This window comes from Dipodomys spectabilis, unplaced genomic scaffold (genome assembly GCF_019054845.1).
Source record: "Dipodomys spectabilis isolate Male_0828 unplaced genomic scaffold, ASM1905484v1 ptg000436l, whole genome shotgun sequence".
Taxonomy (NCBI): Eukaryota; Metazoa; Chordata; class Mammalia; order Rodentia; family Heteromyidae; genus Dipodomys; species Dipodomys spectabilis.
Window position 1 is genome coordinate 4,256,706 of NW_024871113.1, and position 20,045 is coordinate 4,276,750.

At 40.0% G+C, this 20,045-nt stretch overlaps 1 protein-coding gene and 1 non-coding gene across 4 annotated transcripts in view; both read left to right on the forward strand.

The window, feature by feature from the left end:
* Positions 1–16,847, forward strand: part of Sparcl1 (SPARC like 1) — a 39,539-nt gene extending 22,692 nt beyond the window's left edge. For all 3 annotated transcript variants that reach the window (XM_042668426.1, XM_042668427.1, XM_042668428.1), the window contains 6 exons: positions 777–895; positions 1,597–1,717; positions 3,153–3,289; positions 7,682–7,830; positions 9,010–9,158; positions 16,377–16,847. In XM_042668426.1, coding sequence (XP_042524360.1) covers positions 777–895; positions 1,597–1,717; positions 3,153–3,289; positions 7,682–7,830; positions 9,010–9,158; positions 16,377–16,405 — 704 coding nt within the window. In that variant the 3' untranslated portion in view covers positions 16,406–16,847. The remainder of the gene's footprint in view (positions 1–776; positions 896–1,596; positions 1,718–3,152; positions 3,290–7,681; positions 7,831–9,009; positions 9,159–16,376) is intronic.
* Positions 5,369–5,500, forward strand: LOC122097879. The gene has a single exon (XR_006145601.1). It is a non-coding gene; the product is annotated as a small nucleolar RNA SNORA51 (small nucleolar RNA).
* Positions 16,848–20,045: the final 3,198 nt, after the last annotated feature.

The following is a 20,045-nucleotide window of genomic DNA, read 5'->3' on the forward strand; positions in this document are numbered from 1 at the left end:
TAAGAATCTCAGGGACTTTCCTGCCCAGCCGGGTTGGCTTCAAACCATGATCCTCACATCTCAAACTCCTCACTAGCTAGGATTAAAGGAGTGAGCCACCGGTGCTCCACTTTTCCCTCCCTTTGTGACACAAATGTCCTTCTCTCCAGACCTCCCCTCCCCCAAATAACCCAGAAATGGATATTTCTTGGGCATATTTGATAAACTATGGTTCAGTGTATTTACAAACTGGGAGTTCTGTTTCAATATTAAGAAAAAGCTAGGCTCTTCCCAACTATATCCTTTTGCTTCTGGGAAGAATTAATTCTACCTTTATTCTCAAATCTATAAATTATTCATGAATTTAAATCCTATACTGAACTAAGGGCCTACTTCCTACCCGAATCACAACAATTTAAATTTCAACACAAAATCTCATGGCTTATTTAACTGCTGAGCGATTTTCAACAACAGTTCCCTAGGTATTTTCAGACTCTGGCTGTCTCAGGCAAACCAATAGGCACTGCTATTTCTTATTGCATCTCTTTTTTTTTATTCTTATTGCATCTCTAATAAAAACTATTCCAAGAGAAATCAAAACTATACTGCAAAAGTCTGGGGCCAAAAGGTTCTGTTTAGAAATTAGTTCACCAATGAAAACAGTTTATAATATCTTCCCCCTTTAAGTTTTTCATATTTGCAACATTTCAAATTTTCTCTCATATTAATGAAAATGAAGCTGCTTGTCAGATGAATTTGCTTTCACTTTGTGTTCCTTTTCCAAACTTTTCCATTAGATTCCTGCATGAACTTCCAATGTAAGAGAGGGCACATTTGCAAGGCAGAGCCACAGGGAAAAGCACACTGTGTGTGCCAAGATCCAGCGACTTGTCCTCCAGCAAAACTCCTTGACCAAGTAAGTATTCCACCAAGCAATCCTTAAGATACATCAAGAAGCTAGGGATTGAACGAGATCCATGTGTTCAGGATGTATGGCCATAGGTGGGATTTGTATTAAAATACTAGTTTGCCTTTGCGTTTTTAATTTATTACAACCAGGGCTTAAACTCAAGGTCTGACACTTGCTCAGCTTGCTTGCTCACAACTGGTACTCTACCAATTGAGTCATGCCTCTAGCCCAGATTTTTGCTAGTTAATTAGAGAAGGAGTCTCATAGATTCTTTTGCCTAGGCTACCTTCAGACTATGATTTCAAGGTCTCAGCTTTCTTGGTAATTAGGATTACAAGCGGGAGCCATTGGTGCTCAGCTGAAAGTTACTATTTTTAAAGTACCTCTCTACATTATCTAATAATGAATAGAATATTGATCTATACCAAATGCTAGCCTAATCAAAGTATTTTAACTATGCCACATAATATAACGCTGGTAGTTGGGCAATAGAACGCATTCTAAAATTTTCTATTCTCCATTCTTCTGAACTTATTGAGAGCTAAATTGCCATCACCTTTGATTAAATTGATATTTGTGCCAAACCAAAGGATTTTATTTTAATAGTCTCATCTATCTGACTACATCTGTGACATACTATAAGCTTTCATGATCAGAGCACTTTACAATGAGCAATTTTGTCTCTATCCACTTTTTTTGTCTTCTAGGCTTGTGGCACTGACAACCAGACCTACGCAAGTTCTTGTCATCTGTTTGCTACTAAATGCAGACTTGAGGGGACCAAAAAGGGACACCAACTGCAGCTGGATTATTTTGGAGCCTGCAAATGTATGATGCCCTCACTCCCACCAGCCACCATTCCTGGGAGGGTTTAGGGGGAAATCCATACATGAATGGATCCTATAGATGCAAACCAACAAAACTGATAGAGTCATGAACTCAAGCTGCCCACTAAAATCAACTGGAAAGACAAAGCATAAAAGCAAACCCCAGGCCTTAATCATAGGAGACTGTTTTATTTGGATTGGATTGGAACACTAGTTTTGTTTCTTTCATTTGTTTTTCAAGTAACCTAGACAATTCTAACATGGAGCCAGGGATCAGAAATACCATGATAATGTGATCCACTTAGTAGACATGAAATACTGGGGTTTTGCTAAATTATTTTCTCTCTTCCCAATTAAAATCTTTGCCAAAATGTTTTATTCTTCCAGAAGTTTTTTTTTTTTTTTAAGTTGTCTTCCTTCCCCAGGATGCTCTCAATTGTGTTTGGCTCTTGTGGCTAATAAGCGATTCTCCACATTAGCAGCACTCAGTCATGTTTTGGGTTCCTTTCTCCTTCCAGACACAGGAGAGAATTAAACTTGTCAGCTCTGTTGATGTTAGGTATTGTCACATGACTTGTTTTATCCACTGAAATGAGATAAAACATCCTTGTGCTTTCTGGGAAGATGCTCCTAAGATCTTTAGATGGCTCTCCATGCTTTCTTTTGAGTTTGCCACACAAACTTCGTGTGAAGCTTTGGGTAAAGATAATCACCATAAAAGATGAGCCCTGTGGAGAGCCTGAGGAGCAGAGCCCTCTTGTCCGTGGGAGTGGCCGTGGAGCAGGATAGAGTAATAGGCTTTGGTTTAGCATGATTTGTTCTGAGAGTGTACACCAAGCCCAATCAATTCCTCTGCTTCTAGTTACTAGATACTCCACTTTTATATTCCAGTTCCCTGGTTCTCCTAGGGAGAACTAGCTGCACATCAAAATTACTTTCAGAACTTTAAAAACATCCTGATGTCCAGGTTCTGTTCCTCACCCCAGACTAATGAACTCACCATTTCTTTTCACCAAGTCTGACAGTTTATATGTGTTTAAAACACTCCAGGCAGCCAGGCGCTGGTGGCTCACGCCTGTAATCCTAGCTACTCAGGAGGCTGAGATCTGAGGATCACGGTTCAAAGCCAGCCCAGGCAGGAGAGACCGTGAGACTCCTATATCCAATAAACCACCAGAAAACCGGAAGTGGCGCTGTAGCTCAAGCGCTCGCCTTGAGCTGAAGAGCTGAGGGACATCGCCCAGGCCCAGAGTTCAAGCCCCATGACCGACAAAAAAAAAAAAAAAAAACAAAACAACTCCAGGCAATACCATTAGGCCATAAGAGTGGGCAGTTGAGTCTGCTCTGTCCATCGCCAGGAGTTGCTAAGCTCCTATTATGAGAATTTGCCATAGGGTAAAGCCCAAAGATCACAAAGTATTTTCTGCTAATTACAGCTATTCCTGTTTGTACGGACTTTGAAGTGGCTCAGTTTCCCCTACGGATGAGAGACTGGCTCAAGAATATTCTCGTGCAGCTTTATGAACCAAATCCTAAACATGCAGGACATCTAAATGAGAAACAGAGAAGTAAAGTAAGTGATTCATGGGTATACTCTGCTGCTAGGGCTTAAGGGGAAAAAGTGGTGTGTTGGCCAGGGTAACCTCTGCACAGCGGCAGGAGCCCACTGTGCCTCCCCACACCTGATTAGCTTACACAGGTTAACATTCGAGTGGTGGTTACCGTCATGCCACAAGACTGGGGACACTGCCAAACTGCCCATCCTACTCAACAGGCTCTTTAATTCATATCCAGAGCAAGCTGTTAATTAATTGAGCAGTATTAACCAACACTCATCATTGATATTGCCAGGCCCTGTGTTGGTCAGTCCATTACTGTAACAAATACCTAGGTTAAGAAAACTTAAAAAGAAAGGCTTATTTTGGCACAGCGTGGTGAAGATGATTGCTTTATTGGCTCCATTTCTTTGGGACTTGTGTTGAGGCCACACATCGTGACCGGAAGCACATGATGGGGCTAGCTGCTTACCTCCTGGTAGGCTGGGAAACAAAAGGAAAGAAGAGGAGGGATCAAAGTATGCCCTCACTGAAGCATCCCAACTTCCCAGAGCCGGCAGAACTTGAACCCATGATGGGCCAAAGGAGTCACCAGCACTCAAACTGGCTGGAAGCCTTTTATTGCCACATGGCGTCTGTCCCTAGCTTGTAGAGCTTTGGGGAACAGCCCTGTTGGCTTTTCATGGGAGAGTTTGGTTGTTTTTTTTTTTTTTGTGGTTTTGGTTGGTTGTGGGGCTTGAACTCTGAGCTTGGGCGCTGTCCCTGTGCTCTTCAGCTCAAGGTGAGCTTCAGCCACGGTGTCACTTCTGGTTTTCTAATGGTTTATTGGAGATAAGAGTCTCACGGAGCTTCCTGCCCGGGCTGGCTTTGAACCACGATCCTCAGATCTCAGCCTCCTGAGTAGCTAGGATAGGAAGGGGTTTCACTTAGGTGATGTTTACCAAAGCAAGAAGCAAAACATAGCTGTGAATCATTAGAGCAGAGGCAAAACATAATCTTGACCTAGTCAGCATGGCTGATACTATCAATACAAAAAGCCAAAACATATCCTTTGATACCAGAAGTCAAAACATAATCTTGGGTAGGGGTAGTCTATTTTAAATCTCAAAACATTAGAAACTCATTTCCATGGTTGGGGGAAAATGATTTTTATTGTAAGCTCTCAGTAAGTAACTCAGTACAGCTGGTGATAAGCCTCAAGGTTGTCTGTCAGTGGCCTTCAGCAAAGTGTGTGGTAAACTGCAAAGCTGCCAGCCTGGGAAGCTTGAGAGAAAAAGAAGTGTTTGCTTTTTTTGCTTTTTTTTTTTTTTTTTTAGTAAGGATGTTTCTAATTTCACATTTTTTGTTCCCATGGATAGCCTTCTTTTCCAAGGGAAAGGGGCTCAGAGGAGAGAGTAAGTTTCCTGCAGCAGGAGGGACTGACGCTAGACAACAGAAGGAACTTTTCTGCCAGTGAATAGTAACTCAGATACCTTAATTTTTTGGTGGGGATCCCACTTAACCAGGAGACTTCCAGCAGGGCCCTCCTTTTAAAGGTTCTACTACTTCCCAATAATGCCAAAAACTGGGGTGTCCAAATCATAGGTCTTTGGGGGACATTAGATCCAAACTATATCAGGCCCATACTCACAGGGCAGACATAGATGAATGATGCAGGGAAAATCCATCAGTCCCAATGTCCACAATACATTAAATTTTTAAGTGCAAAATATTGATTTCAAAAAAAACACATTCATTTGCTAGTTATTGAGTGTATCTTAGGTGCCAGGAATTTATTGAAGTTTTGAAGGTATAGCTAAGAAGCAAACAATATTTCTGCCTTTACAAGCTTACATTTAAGGCAAAGAGACAGATAAGTACATAGTTGAATATAAATACAACCTCATCAGAAAATATTTGCATAAAGCATGCCAAATACTATAAAATGTTCTATGAAGAAAAGAGAAGGAAGGGTTGAGGGCTGGTGTCAAGTAGTAGAGGACTTCCTGATAAATGTGGGGATCTGAGTTCTAAGCTCAACTCCCATACCATCAAAAGAGACAGAAGAAAGGAAAGAAAGCAAGGAAGGAAGGAAGGAAGGAAGGAAGGAAGGAAGAGGCCTCTGGGTGCTTACCACAGGCTGTGTTCTTACACTGACTGTATAGAAAGAGGAGGCAGAGTAAACCTACCCCATATACACCTCATCCCAGGCCCTGTACCTGGTCTGTATTATGAATGGGGAGACAAGGGCTAGGAAAGAAAGAAAGAAAGAAAGAAAGAAAGAAAAAAAGAAAGAAAGAAAGAAAGAAAGAAAGAAAGAAAGAAAGAAAGAAAGAAAGAAAGAAAGAAAGAAAGAAAGAAAAGAAGGAAAGAAGAAAGAGAGAGAAAGAGGGAGGGAGGGAAGAATGGTGGAAAGGAGGGAGGGAGGGAAGGAAGGAAGGCAGGAGAAAAGAAGAGAGGGAAGGAAGGAGGGGGGGTGGGAGAAGAAGTGGAATGGATATTAACAATGTCACTGATTTAGCATGTAGTCATCATAGATCATATTTGGCTTTGACAGGAGCTGTTTCTGTGACAGCACGGTGGGTTTGGGAGATGGCAGTTTGTACAAATGGGGTTCAAGAAATCCTAGCATGGTAGTATATACTTGTAATCCCAGCATTCAGGAGAATTATAAGTATGAAACCAGACTGGCCTACACAGAGAAACTGTCATAAGGAGAGAGAAGAAAGTAAAGGAGGAAAGATAGAGAAGCAGCAGTAGAGAGAATACTTTTGAGAATTAAAGGGAAACAGAATAGAAGCTAGAAGAGAAAGTTCAGGAGCCTAGTCTTTTAGTGGGAGATGCTAGAAGACATTTCTATATTTCTGGCAATAATCTAGTAAAGAAGGAAAAATACTACTACCTAAAGATAATAAAAAAATATTTTTTTTAAAAACAGAGTCTATAGCCAACTGCTACAGGTTGTTACTGAGTAAGTAAGAAGGCTTGGATTAGCAGCATAGAAAGTACACAGCTGGTAATAGGGAGGGAAGTTGGCAGATTCGGCCATGGGAATGAGAGTTTCATATGCATTATTCTCGCATGCTTCCTGTCCTTAACACATTGTGTCAGACAGCCTTGAGATCACTAAGTAGGAAAGAGGGACTTTTAACAAGGGAGCAGGGGATAGCCAAGCAGCAATTGAGCAGAGCTAAGCTGAGACTCAGCAAGAACTGGGTGGAAACAGAGAGAATTAAGAATGGAGTATGCTAGTATGAAAGGAATAGACGTTTCACTAAATAATCAAACATTTTGCCTAAATCAGTTCAGCCTTTTTTTATTAAGACCTTCTCATAGTTTTAAGGAATGTGCTACAGATTTTCTTTGTTAAAGAAGAAAGATTAAAAGACTTAAGTTTCTCTTGAAAACCATGAGTTGTAGCTGTCACACAAAAACTATAACATACACACATAAAAAAAAAAAATTGGTGGCTCATGCTTATAAAATGGCTACTCAGGAGGCTGAGATCTGAGGATCGCAATTCAAAGTTAGCCATGACAGAGAAGTCCATGAGACTCTTATCTCCACTTAACCAGCAAAAAGCCAGAATTGGAGGTGTGGCTCAAATAGTAGAGCACCAGCCTTAGACAGAAAAAAAATCAAGAAGAGGCTAAGTCCTGAGTTCAAACTCCAATAACAGCACCAAAAAGAAAAGGAAGGAAGGAAGGAAGCAAGGAAAGAAGGAAGGAAGGAAAGAAGGAAGGAAGGGAGGGAGGGAGGGAGGGAGGGAGGGAGGGCAAGAGAAAGGAAGAAAGGAGAAAAAGGAAGAAAGGAACAGAGAGAGAAAAAGAAAGACAAAAATGGAAAGGAAGAAAAGAAAGAAAGAAAGAAGGAAGAAAGGAAGGAAGGAAGAAAGGAAAGAGGGAAGGAAGAAAGGAAGGAAGGCAAGCAGGCAGGCAGGCAAGCCATCAAGCAAGCAAGAAAGAATGAAAGAGAAAAGAAAACCCATGATATTAATTAGAAGACATTAAGCTGGGCACTGGTGGCTCATGCTTATAATCCTAGCTACTCAAGAGGCTGAGATCTGAGGATCTTGGTTCAAAGCCAGCCCAGGCAGGAAAGTCAGTGAGACTCTTATCTCCAATTAACCACCAGAAAACTGGAAGTGGTGCTGTGGCTCAAATGGTAGAGCACTTGCCTTGAACTGAAGAGCTGAGGGACAGTGCCCAGGCCTAGAGTTCAAGCCCTACAACTCACATACACACACACACACACACACACACACACACACACACACACACACACACACACAGATAATTAGAAGGCATTATTTTGTGTGGGACATGGTTTCCTTTGTTGTGTTATTGTTAACCTTCAAGTAAATGTTAATAACTCACAATTCCATTACACTTGTCTGATGCTTTGACTGTCTTCTTCCTTCTTAATCCCAGGTCAAGAAAATTTACCTGGATGAAAAGAGACTCTTGGCTGGGGACCATCCCATTGAACTTCTCCTAAGGGACTTCAAGAAGAACTACCACATGTATGTGTATCCTGTACACTGGCAGTTTAATGAGCTTGACCAGCATCCCAAGGACAGGTAAAAACTCTACGTCCCTACTACTTGGTCACTCCCTTATATAATGATATCTATGCAACACAGAAATTAAAATAGAATCGAGAAATTTCCAGGTTCTATTTGAGAACAATAAGATGATCAACAATCATGGTTAAGAATCATAGAACTGCCTTCACAATAATAAGGCCAAGTACGGTGCTGCATTTCTATAATGCCAGCTATGCAGGAGGACAAAATGGGAAAAATCTCAGTTCAAGGACAGCCTGGATACAAAGTTAGTAAGAAAGCCAAGCACCAGTGGCTCAGGCCTGTAATCCTAGCTCCCTGGCATGAATGAGACCTGGAGAATCATGGTTCAAAGCCAGTCCAAGGAAAGTCTGGGAGATGTCACCTCCAATTAACTAGCAAAATACTAGGCTGGAGGTGTAGCTCTAGTAATAGAATGCCATTTGTGAACAAGAAAGTTGATTGAGTGTGAGGGCTTGAGTTCAAGCTCTGGTACCAGTAGGTGTGTGTGCCAGTGTACACACACACACACACACACACACACACACACACACACACACACACACACAATGTTAATGAAAAAATTTAACTAGTCATGGTGATTCACATCTGTAATTCCAGATATTCAGGAGACCGAGATAGGAGAATTGAAATTCAAGGTTGACCATGCACAAAAGCACATGAGCCTATCTGAAAAATAAACTAAAGCCAAAAGGGCTTAAGACATAGCGAAAATGTTAGCGTGCTTCCCTCATGCTCTGAGTTCAAATCCCATAGTTCAAACTTTGAGATTGCTAAGAAAAAAAAGAACAGAATATGATTATGTTTCATCTCCCAAGTTTATATATAAAGGTCCCACTTCCTATAAAGACTCTACTTTCCTCTTTCTTGATCATAAATTCTCAAGATAATCTGATTGGCCCAACTTGGGTCACATGCTTACATCTGGAACAATCTAGTACAGCGGCGAGTAAGCACCGGGCTGTATACTCATGATTGCTGTGTGTCCATCTATACCTTAGTGGGAAACACTGAGTTTCCAGTGAAAAGAGTAAGTGTGTTGGTTTCAATTGCAGATTTTCACCTGTCTCCTATTTATTTGGTATCTGCAGCCATCCTGAGGAAGGCCAATAGCCCTCTGAAATCTGAATGGATAAGATGCTGAGTAACAGGCTGCCGTGTTTCTCCTTGCAGAGTCTTGACCCATTCCGAGCTGGCTCCTCTGCGAGCATCGCTGGTGCCCCTGGAGCACTGTATAACCCGCTTCTTTGAGGAGTGCGACCCCAACAAGGATAAGCACATCACCTTGAAGGAGTGGGGCCACTGCTTTGGAATTAAAGAAGGTAAATGTATTATGGGCTCAAGGAGGGTATTGTCTTCCCCCAAATAAACCCTGAGCCCCGCAGGCCTGGAAGAGGCATTCCACTGGATTTTCTAGTAGAAATGGAGAGTCATTCGATGGTTGTGTTCCAGTTATGACTATTTCATGCATAGACTGTCAATGCAGGGTCATTATTCTTACAGTTTCACCTGCCCAAGGCAGGATTTTCATTATTTCGTTATCAGGATTTCATCCCGATGGAATTTACCCCTTCATTACTCTCCCTTATCTCTCTCGTCCCCTTCTTCAAACAGTGTCAACAAGTTTCACTGTTCTGTTTTTATATATATAAAATACTTCAACCCTCTTCACCTTCCTTCACCCTCCTTGGTCCCACTGATTTCCCTGCCATTCTTTTTTACCCATGTTTTACAAATATTAATTGCATAAAGAAGTTTTACCATGGTGATTTGCCTATGTGTTATAATTAACTCACATTATCCTCCTCTATTTCTCCTTCTCCATCCTCTGTCCCTCCTGCTTACTTTCCTCATGCTGTCTTCATACTTACAAACCATGTGTTTTGATAGTTGATATCATCCATCATTCTCTTTCCCTCTCCCCAATTATATCATCTGTAAGGTCATTTCTTGCTGCCAGTAAGACAGTCTGGTTTTGGAGGGTAGCAAGCATGAATACGTATTAAGGTCTCAGCAGCTGGTTAAGCCTGTCAATGCAATGTGAACTCAGAGAGTTGAGTCAAGTTTCAGAAAACTTTATTTTACATCCTTCCTTAACCTGAGTAGAAGTCATACTTTTCAAATGCTTATGTGGAGAGTGAAACTGCACACCTGTTTTGGACAATGGGAGGTATCAGAAGACATCTTAGATTCATTGCCAACCCACGGACAACTGCATCTTATACCACAAATTGTGCCCATATCCTGTTCTTTAATCTAAAACAACCCATTGCTGTATCTTCATGGGGTAAAAGGGTAAATAAATTCTTTCTCTATTCTTACAATAGAGACATTGTTAGGGCAGGTTATGTCTTAATCTACTTCTTTTTCTTTGCTTAATAGTTGACTTTTATGAGCTAACATGTTTTCAATAGTCATACTATGACATATGTCCAAACCTAAATATTGAAACTGCTCACAGAATGTAACTCAATAGGGAGTGTGAAAATCCCAAGGCAGAGGCTTTTTAGATGTAAATTCACTTTCTAACATCCTGTTATGACATACTGAATTTGCATCCAAGTTGTGAAGAAACACTAGTTCATCAGAATTTCTCAAACAAAGGTAATCTGGGTGACCTTTGGTGTAAAAACTACTCATCATATAATGGCTCAAACTTAGCAATAACTGAGAGTATTCTGGGCACCAAAGGTTCACACCTATAATCCAAGCTACTTTAGGAAGCTGAGATCTAAAGGTCACAGTTCAAAGCCCAGGCAGTAATGTTCATGAAACACTTATTAACCACCAAAAAGCCAGAAATAAAGCGGTGTCTCAAGAGCTAGAGCTCCAGCCTTGAGCAAAAAAGCTAAGGGACAATGCCCAGGCTCTGAGTTCATGCCCCAGTAGCAACATAAAAAATGAACTGAGAATATGCGGAGGTAGTTATTTCTTCATAAATGGGTCAGCAGAAAGGATTAGTCCTTTTCCTCTACAATATTAGTCTGTGAAAGTAATACAAATAGTGGAAAAACATTATTTTTATCAGTATCTATTTTTATTTTGTGTATTCACGGTCTCTGCTATATAACAGATTATCCTGAATTTAGCATTTCAAATTCTATTCAATTTTCAAGGGTCAGAAATCTGGAAGTAGCTTATTTGAATGGCTCTGTGTTAGAATCCAGTCTTAGGACCTTAGGATGCTATCAGCCAGCTTGTCTCAGCAAGGAATGAAGAAGCTGCTTTGACTCACTCATCTAGCATCTGCAAGAAGCTTTTCTTCAGAGAGAGAGGGGAGAGGAGAGAGAATAAGAGAGGGGGGCTTTGTAATTGTGGGAGAAGACCACAGACAATAAGGAGTGGGGGATTACTGGCAACTATCTTGGAAACTGGACCTTATTAGCACTGATATAAAGTTTGTAAGCTATTAAGGCCTAGACTGACAAAAAAAAGCCAAATTTCCTTTGTAACCTCTATTCAACAAGCAAAGTACTTATATAAACTCACTTATGTGCCTAAAAATAGGTCATAGCTGTGTCTTCTAACTTCCCTACTTAGAAGAGATGAAACCTACCCAAGCACAGCTCCACCCACCCTGCTCACCCCATCATTATCAGGAGCAGAGAACTTGGCAGGATAGGACATCTTTCTGAATGCCCTTTTATAGGACATGTGGTTTTAGAGGCCTGATAAAAAAGACAAACTTGAATAGAGGCCATCCATTTAAGGGAACTAGTTGGGCTTTTGCAGAACTCCTGGAAGCTCTACAGGACATCAGCTTGCCTGGCCCCTGGGCCGGGAGGTTGTCTAGGAGGAGCAGGAAAGGGTTACAAAATCCAGTGACTTGCAAAGCTCTTAATGATCTTGTTTATACACTGTGGTTTGGTTGTTATTATGCTATTTTCAAGAAAGAAAAAAGTTAGCACTTAAAAAGGCAATGAAATAGATATTATTCAGTGAGAATAAGTAAACAAGTTGTAGCTTTGGGGTATAACTAGGGAAGGCAACAAAAAACAATCTATAAGTATACCCTTCTTTTTCCTCAAGGCTGAGAAATTCCCAGGAAATCACAATTTTTAGTCAATGGCTTCCTGAATGTGTCTGCCTATGATGAGCACTAGATGGGATTGGTATTCAAATATCCTAGCTTTGTCATCAGGTAACTATGGGCACTAGGCAAGCCACTCATCCTCAGTCTCATTTTTTTTAATCTACATAAGTGGAGTTCAATTAAGTGGCAAAGGAGTCTTTATGTACTTAGCACCCATGGCGTACCATGTATGACATCTCTCCATGTTAATCTTTAGGAAATCCTTCCAGTGAGACTAATATGGTGAATTAGATCATACAGGTCCTACTAGCTCAATTAAAGACATTATTCTAAGAGTGCTGAGGGATTACCCAATAACACAGTGATTTCTCTGGGTTTGAATTCAAGAAAGAGTCCTCTGGCAACATTATGGAGAAACCAGAGAGCAGCTGAGAAGATGTGATAAATTCAGACAAGTTGACGTTAACTGGACCCAGAGGGAAATTTTTGGGGAAAGAGAACATAGTCAAGATACATTTTAATAAATCATTCTCAAGATGTACAGCATATAGAACTAAGAAGGCAATGGCTGGTGGAAAACATGTGGGGGCAAACAGCACAGAAAGAGAAGTACAAGGCCTTGTTTTCTAACTCAGGCCAAGCAGAATAACTAGAGGCAACTTCTACTTAGAGAGAAAAGCCAAGGACAGAAGCAGACTTGAGGTCAATGAAAATTCCTTTTGGATAAGATAGGGACAATGTCCATTGGTAGTTGAATATATTTGTTTGCCTTTGAAGGCAGAGTTTTGGAAATGAAACAGATATTTGGAGTTTACCAGCATACAGAGAGAAAACTGACACCAGGAAAGATAGTAAATATGACAAGGAAATTTTGGTAAGTTAGATGAAAAAGGGTCTAGAGTTGAACACTGAGAAACAACATCTGAAGGATAGAGGAAGAGAAGTTTACTAAGGAGATTATGCAGTACCTCCTGAAAGTTTGGAAGAAAACTGGGGTATATGCACAGAGGTGTTTTATAGAGGAAGAAGAAATTGACTATGCCATATACAAAGATTGAACGTTCATTGGCTGTAGAACTAAGGGTATCCTGGGGGTCTCAATAAGAGTAGTTTTGGTAGAATAGCAAAGATGAAAGCAGATTCTATAGATTGAGAAGGACTGGAAGATGAGAATAAATGAAGAGTGAAGGGTAAAGAGCTGGGTGGAGATATAGAGCTGGAGGAAGTATTTCAATAAAAGAGGCTTGAGAAATCCATTCATTCGCTTACTCAGTAGTCACTTATGGTCCACATAGTTTCAGGCACTGAATATATAAAATACTTAAATATTGAATAAAAGATGCTGGCTTAAAAAATAACATAAATATAGAGTATAAAGTAAAAGAAGAAAATAGAAGAGTAGTCTTGAGAAAGTCAGAGGAAATCTTGAACATGGGTAAAGGAATTCACTTTAAAGTCAACAGAGCTAGGCACTGGTGGCTCCTGCCTGTAATCCTAGCTATTTAGGAGGCTGAGATATGAGGATTGTGAAGCAAAGCCAGTCCAAGCAGGTAAGTTCATGAGATGCTTATCTCTAAGTGACCCCAAAAAGCCAGAAGTGGAGCTGTGGCTCAAGTAATAGAGTGCTAGTCCTGAGTAGAAAAGCTCAAGGACAGTGACCAGGTCTTAAGTTCAAGCCCCAGAACCATCACACACACACACACACACACACACACACACACACACACACACACACACACACACACACAAATCAACAGAAATTATCTTTCTAGTCTGAACAACAGAGAAAAAAGACAAAAATATGTGTATAAATATAAACTTAAAAGTAATGAATAGTATCTTCCTTTTATAAGTGAAACAAGTATTCAAAGAAATATAATATTGAAGTCTATATTTACATACTTTCTGGTCTAGATAAAGACTTATTATATCTGGACAGGAAAATTACCTTGTAACCAAAACAGGGTACTAGTTTAGTGTGTTTCAAATGAATCTTCTGTAGACAGGTGCTGAACTGTTACTGAGAAAATACACCCAAGTACAGCTGGTGATCTATGGCAGTGGGAGTGGTCTCTAATGCGTTACAGGATGCTGTATCCACGTGGAAACAAGTTCTTCTACAAGTTACTCAGCTAGGGGCATGTTTGAACTGCCATCGTGTGTTATATTTTAATTTTCCCTACAGATTAGCCTAGTTGACACTTTTGACTGGGCTTCTTGCCCCTTAATCTTCCCTTCCTCTCTCAATAATTCTCAAATGAATTACAACTATGTGGAGAGTTGCCTATTTGTTACAAATAGTGATTCTAAATCAGAAGCAAGGCGGTGACTGTGAATATGAATGATTATGAACACGAATAAGTGAGTAAGAATATATATTTTTAGAGTGAAGGGACTTCCTGGAAGATGGCAGATTAACAAAAGACCTATATTCCAGAGCAAGAAATGAAAAGCAACAGGAACGATGAAAGAGGTTTCAGAAACAGAGCAGCATGTAAAGAAAAGTAGGAAAACAGAGCTTCACTACTGGCTCCCAGTCAGGGGTAAGGGAGAAAGACTAAAGCTACAACCACAATGCAAGCCAGGATGCCCTGATGACAATTGATTGGTCGTCCTAGCCACAGAATAAGCTCATGTTTTTCACAAGCCTTAAGTCCAGTGTGGGGGATTTAATGGGCTAATGAGTTCTCCTTTGCAAAGGCTAACGGTAAAGGCTTACATGTCTCCCCATTGAAGTATTATAGCCAGGTACCTTCTTGAGATGAGCTTATTGTTTGACATTGAGTACTCTGGAGACCTGAAGACAAGGAATAGTCACTACAATGGGGACACTGCTGCTGGGTTTGATAGAAGATGCCACAAGAAGCAGTAAGTGGGAGTGATAGATGTCGACCCTCTGAGAAGTTTAAGCATAGGGGAGCTGAGGCCGTAGAGGCTACAGTGACCTAGTGATTACTAGGGAGAGAGCTTTGAGTCAGAGCCTGAGTCAGAGCAGATTGCTCGACCTGCAGAACTATCTCTTTGCTACATGCATTTGCTTGCAGGGCTGGACTGAGCCCTGGGCACAAGGCTGGAAGATTGCTTGGTTTCCCAGATTCTTCCCTCACGTAGGGTGGTTTACTGCTAGGTGGGATTTGAAGGTCCTGAAGAAAGTGGCAGGTGCCTCAATTCTGCTCCTCTGGCACAAACATCAGTATTTGTTTGTTTCCCTTGCCCTTCAATGCACTCAGGAGACATGCTATGGTTTAGATGTCTGCAATTTCCTGGGTACACAAGGTAGGGGAAAGCTGGGAGTGGAGCTGTGTGACTCAAGTGGTAGAATTCCAGCCTTGCGCAAAAAAGCTAAGGGACAGCACTCAGGCCCTGAGATCAAGCCCCAGTACTAGCACACACACACACACACACACACACACACACACACACACACACGCGCGCGCGCGTGTGCGCGCGCACAAAGTACATTATCATATGCACAAATGGAAATATCACGATAAAAGCCCTTTATACAATTAATTTATGCAAATTGAATGTATGTATATGTGTGTGACCTATATATACAATGGGATTTTTATTTAGCCACTAAGAACAACAAAATAATGCCATTTTGAGGAATATGGATAGAACTGGAGATCAGCAAAAATAAGTCAGAGTTAGAAGGCATTACATCTTTTGTTTCACATGTGGAATCCTTTTAAAAAGACATGAAAGTAGTAGGAGCACTATTGGGGAAAGGAAGGTGACCAGTGGTGGATGTGGGACAAGAGAAGAAAATGGGGAGCCAGGCGCCGGTGGCTCACACCTGTAATCCTAGCTACTCAGGAGGCTGAGATCTGAGGATCGTGGTTCAAAGCTAGCCTGGGAAAGAAAGTCCGTGAGACTCTTATCTCCAATAAACGGCTAGAAAACTGGAAGTGGCGCTGTGGCTCAAGTGGTAGAGCGCTTGCCTTGAGCTGAAGAGTGCAGGGACAGCTCCCAGGCCCAGAGTTCAAGCCCCACGACCGACCAAAAACATAAAAAAAAGAGAAGGAAATGGGGGTGAGAAGTATATATATATGAATATGTCATAATGAAATCCATTGTTTTCTACAATTAACATGTGCTCATAAAAGAGGAAAAAATATGAACAAAAACATAAAAAAAGAAAATGCATTTTCAAATTTTCTTTTTTTTTATTGTGAAAATACTGTACAGAGGGGTTACAATTACATGGGCAAGATAATGAGTATATTTCTTATCAAGCATTGTAGCCTCCTCCTTTGTTTCCCCTTCCCATCCCTTCCCATCCTCCCCTCGCCCCTCCCCAATCCTCCCCACTACATCCTCCCCCCGCACCAAAGTTGTAAAGTTCATTTTTCAACATAAGAATTTTCTTAGGTGATGTTGATGATATATTGGGACTGAGAATAGTGTTTCTAAGCATTTCCCAAGCTCCTAGATATGACACTGATTGTTTATGCTACTTCTCTAACAACATTCTAAAAGTTTTGTTTTGTTTTTGTTTTTACAGAAGACATAGATGAAAACCTCTTGTTCTGAAATCAGATTTGGAAGAACTCAAGCTTTCCAACATCCTCCTCTTTTAAGCACGTCTGAAATTCATGCAGCTAGGAGATTAGTAGATTTATATTTAGCAAAATATTTGCATGTAAGAGAAGACAATGAGAGCAATTGCTTGATAATGAATTATATGCACTGAGCATGCAAATTACCTTAAGAAATAAAACCATAAAATGAAGTTAAGTCAATATACATAGAAGAAATGCACACTATTTTAGAACAAGAGTTTGACTCACAGTAATTTCACTTGCTACATTAACTTTTAAGGTAATTACTAATTATAAAACTTGAAAAACATTATGTGTTCATATTGTCCATAACATCACATATACTTCAAGAAAATGGAACATGGCATTTTATGATTAACATGTATCACATTGAATATCTTAATAATGTAATAAAGAGTCTATAAAATTCCAAAGGCCTATTCAAGTTTTTTGACAATCAAGTATCAAAGCCCAACCCAAAGAGTATACCTCATAGCAAATTATAATTGTGCATCCTAGACCTTACTACTTGAAAATAAAGTGAGTGGAATTGGACAAAAAGTACAAGATATACCAGATGCTAGTGGCTCCCTCCTGAAATCCCAGCTACTCAAGAGGCTAAGATCTGAGGATCACAGTTTAAAGCCAACCCAAGAAAAAAAAAGCCCAAGACTCTTCCCTCCAATTAACTAGCAAAAAGCCAGAAATGGAGGTATGGCTTAAGTGGTAGAACACTAATCATGGGTAAGTTTTGCAAGGACCTAAGTTCAAGCCCCAGTACCAGCACCAAAAAGAAAAAAAATGAATAAGGAGACATTTTCCATGGTAAAGAATAACCAGTAATAAAATACTAGCTGCTCATGAATGTCCTCCAACATGACGTGAGTTTAAACTTGAGAAAATGAATTCAAATGATTTTTAACCAACTTAAAATTAAAAATGTGGATGATTGTAGCATTGCTCAGTCCACTTAATTGTATCTCTTTACATTTGTGCATGTGTGTTTGGAGCCAGAGGCTCTGCAAAATGTCTAGTTTCTTTTTCTCAAAATAAAGGTAAATAGCTGGGTGCCACTGGCTCATGTCTGTAATCCTTACTACTGAGGGAGGTTAACATCTGAGGATTGCAACTCTAATCCAACCTGGATAGAAAAGTCCAGGAGATTCTTATCTGCAATTAGCCAAAAAACAAAACAAAAAGAAAAAGAAAACAACAACAACAACAAAAAATGAAGTAAATGTGTGGCTCAAGAGGTAGATGGCTAGCCTTGAGCAGAAACCTCAGGGACAGCACTCGGGCCCTGAGTTCAAGGCTCAAACCCCAAGATTGGTACAAGTACGCACGCGCGTGCGCACACGAACCGTAAAGGTAAACAAAAAGGTGATTGCCATAAAATGTCATGATGGAAATGTGAGAGAGAGCCCAAAGTATGTCACAGAAAGTATGCCCCTGTTTGAGCTCTTCTTTGGTAACTATAATGTTAAAGATCAGAGCACAAAAATATAAATAATACCATATAGTTTTCCATTTTCTAAGGTCTGAAACAAAGAAATAAATAAAATTGTCAGATGGGCTCTAGGGGCTCACACCTGTAATCCTACCTACTCAGGAGGCTGAGATCCGATAATCGAGGTTTGAAGCCAGCTCTGACAGGAATGAACCACCAGAAAAACAGAAGTGGTAGAGCACAAACAGTAAGCAGAAAAGCTCAGGTCTGGCACCCAGGCCCAGGCCCTGAGTTATCAAGCCCCAGGACCAACAACAAAAAAATTGTCATTGACCTTATGATATTTGAAAGTGGGATTTGAAACATGTTTGCCTATCTGAAATTATGTATACACACGCACACAATTTTGTCACTTATTTTATCTGTTATCTGCTTCCTTAGTTCTTTCTGCAATCTTCAATTATTTTTATCTCTTTTCTGAACTCAGTAAGTCACTCTTGAACCAGAACCACATTAAACCATGTCCTTCCTAAATAATTATCTTCTATTTGATTAGTCAAAATGTAATTGTACTTTTTCCAATTGGAGAAATAACTTAAAATTATTCCAAATTTTAGAATTTTTTGTACACATAAATAGAAATATCTTAATTAAAAGCCAAGTTTTAGAAATCAAGTCACAGAAACCATGTTTTATAATTAAAAACAATATGTAAAAGTATCAGTTTCACCTAAATTATTTTTCACTCATACAACTTTTAAAATGTTAAACTGTTTTAATGAAGTGATTTTAATGCTGAGGACATCATCCAAACATTTAGTCAATTTTTTTATTTGAAGATGGTTTTCCTTTTGAAATAAAAATATGTAACAATAGAAACTGTTGAATCTTAAATTTCATTATCAGTTAAGACTCCCATGTTTAATCAGGAATGACACATTATTATAGGAGCACTTTAAATGTTCTTTGTGGTCACCATTTTTAATTATTGGTTGGTTGTGATATTTACTCTTACCCCAACCAAGGGGAGAGAGAGTTGTTTTCTCAGTAACCAGTCTTTGAGCCTATTTCTATGTAATGGAGATATTTTGGAAGATCCTCGTATGAAACCTATTCCACTCAGTTCTAAATGTTGTGACTCATACTGCCTGTGACCATAACAGCATTAGTAATAGAGCTTAAATACTAGATGGGCCTAGGAAGTCTAGGAGTTCACACTGTTTCCTGAATCTGCTGCTCCGAGGGCCATCTGAAGCAAAGGTAAATAATTTCTACTGATTCTAGATAAAATGGTGTGGGATATTCTGTGTTGGGTACTTTGATGATTTCTATCAGGTCCACTCATCACAGGAAATAGTTATTTCAAGGGTTTGGATCCAGAAGAAGAAAAATAGGAAAGAAAGACATGGAAAATAAAGGTAAGGGCACTAATAGTCTCAATTCAGGCAAAGTAATAGAGAACTGAGGTAAGAGTTGAGTTTTAAATACACACAAACTAGCTGAAGAATACATTATATGTAAGTAAATATAACGACTCAAACATTGTGATGTCTTAATTAAGAATATGAGCTGGGTGTAGGTGGTTTATGCCTATAATCCTAGCTGAGATCTAGTTGAGGTCTGAGGATCATAGTTTAAAGCCAGCTCAGATAGGAAAGTCCATGAGACTCTTATTTCTAATTACCACCGAAAAGGCCAGAAGTGGAGCTATGGCTCAAGTGGTAGAGTGCTATACTTGAAGAGAAAAGCTTAGGGACAGTACCCTGCTCCTGAATTTAAGCCCTGGGACTGGCACAAAAAAAAAAGGAAGGAAGGAAGGGAGGGAAGGAAAGAAGGGAGGGAGGGAAAGAAAGAAGGGAGGGAAGGAAAGAAAGAAAAAGAATATAAAGTAGCTTTTCTTCAAAAATCAAACATTAAAGTGTTTTGTTCAAATTCACAGAGTAAGTTCATTTAAATTGTGTGTGTGTGGGGGAGGGTATTTTTGTTTTTATGGTTGTGGGGTTTGAACTCAGGGTCTGGGCACTGTCTTCTTTGAGCCACAGCGCCACTTCCAGTTTTTTTAGTACTTTATTAGAGATAAAAGTCTCACCGGGACGTTTCTATCTGGCTACTCAGTCTCCGGAGTAGCTAGGATTACAGGTGTGAGCCACTGGCACCTGGCTTAAATTGTCATTTTTAAAGCATA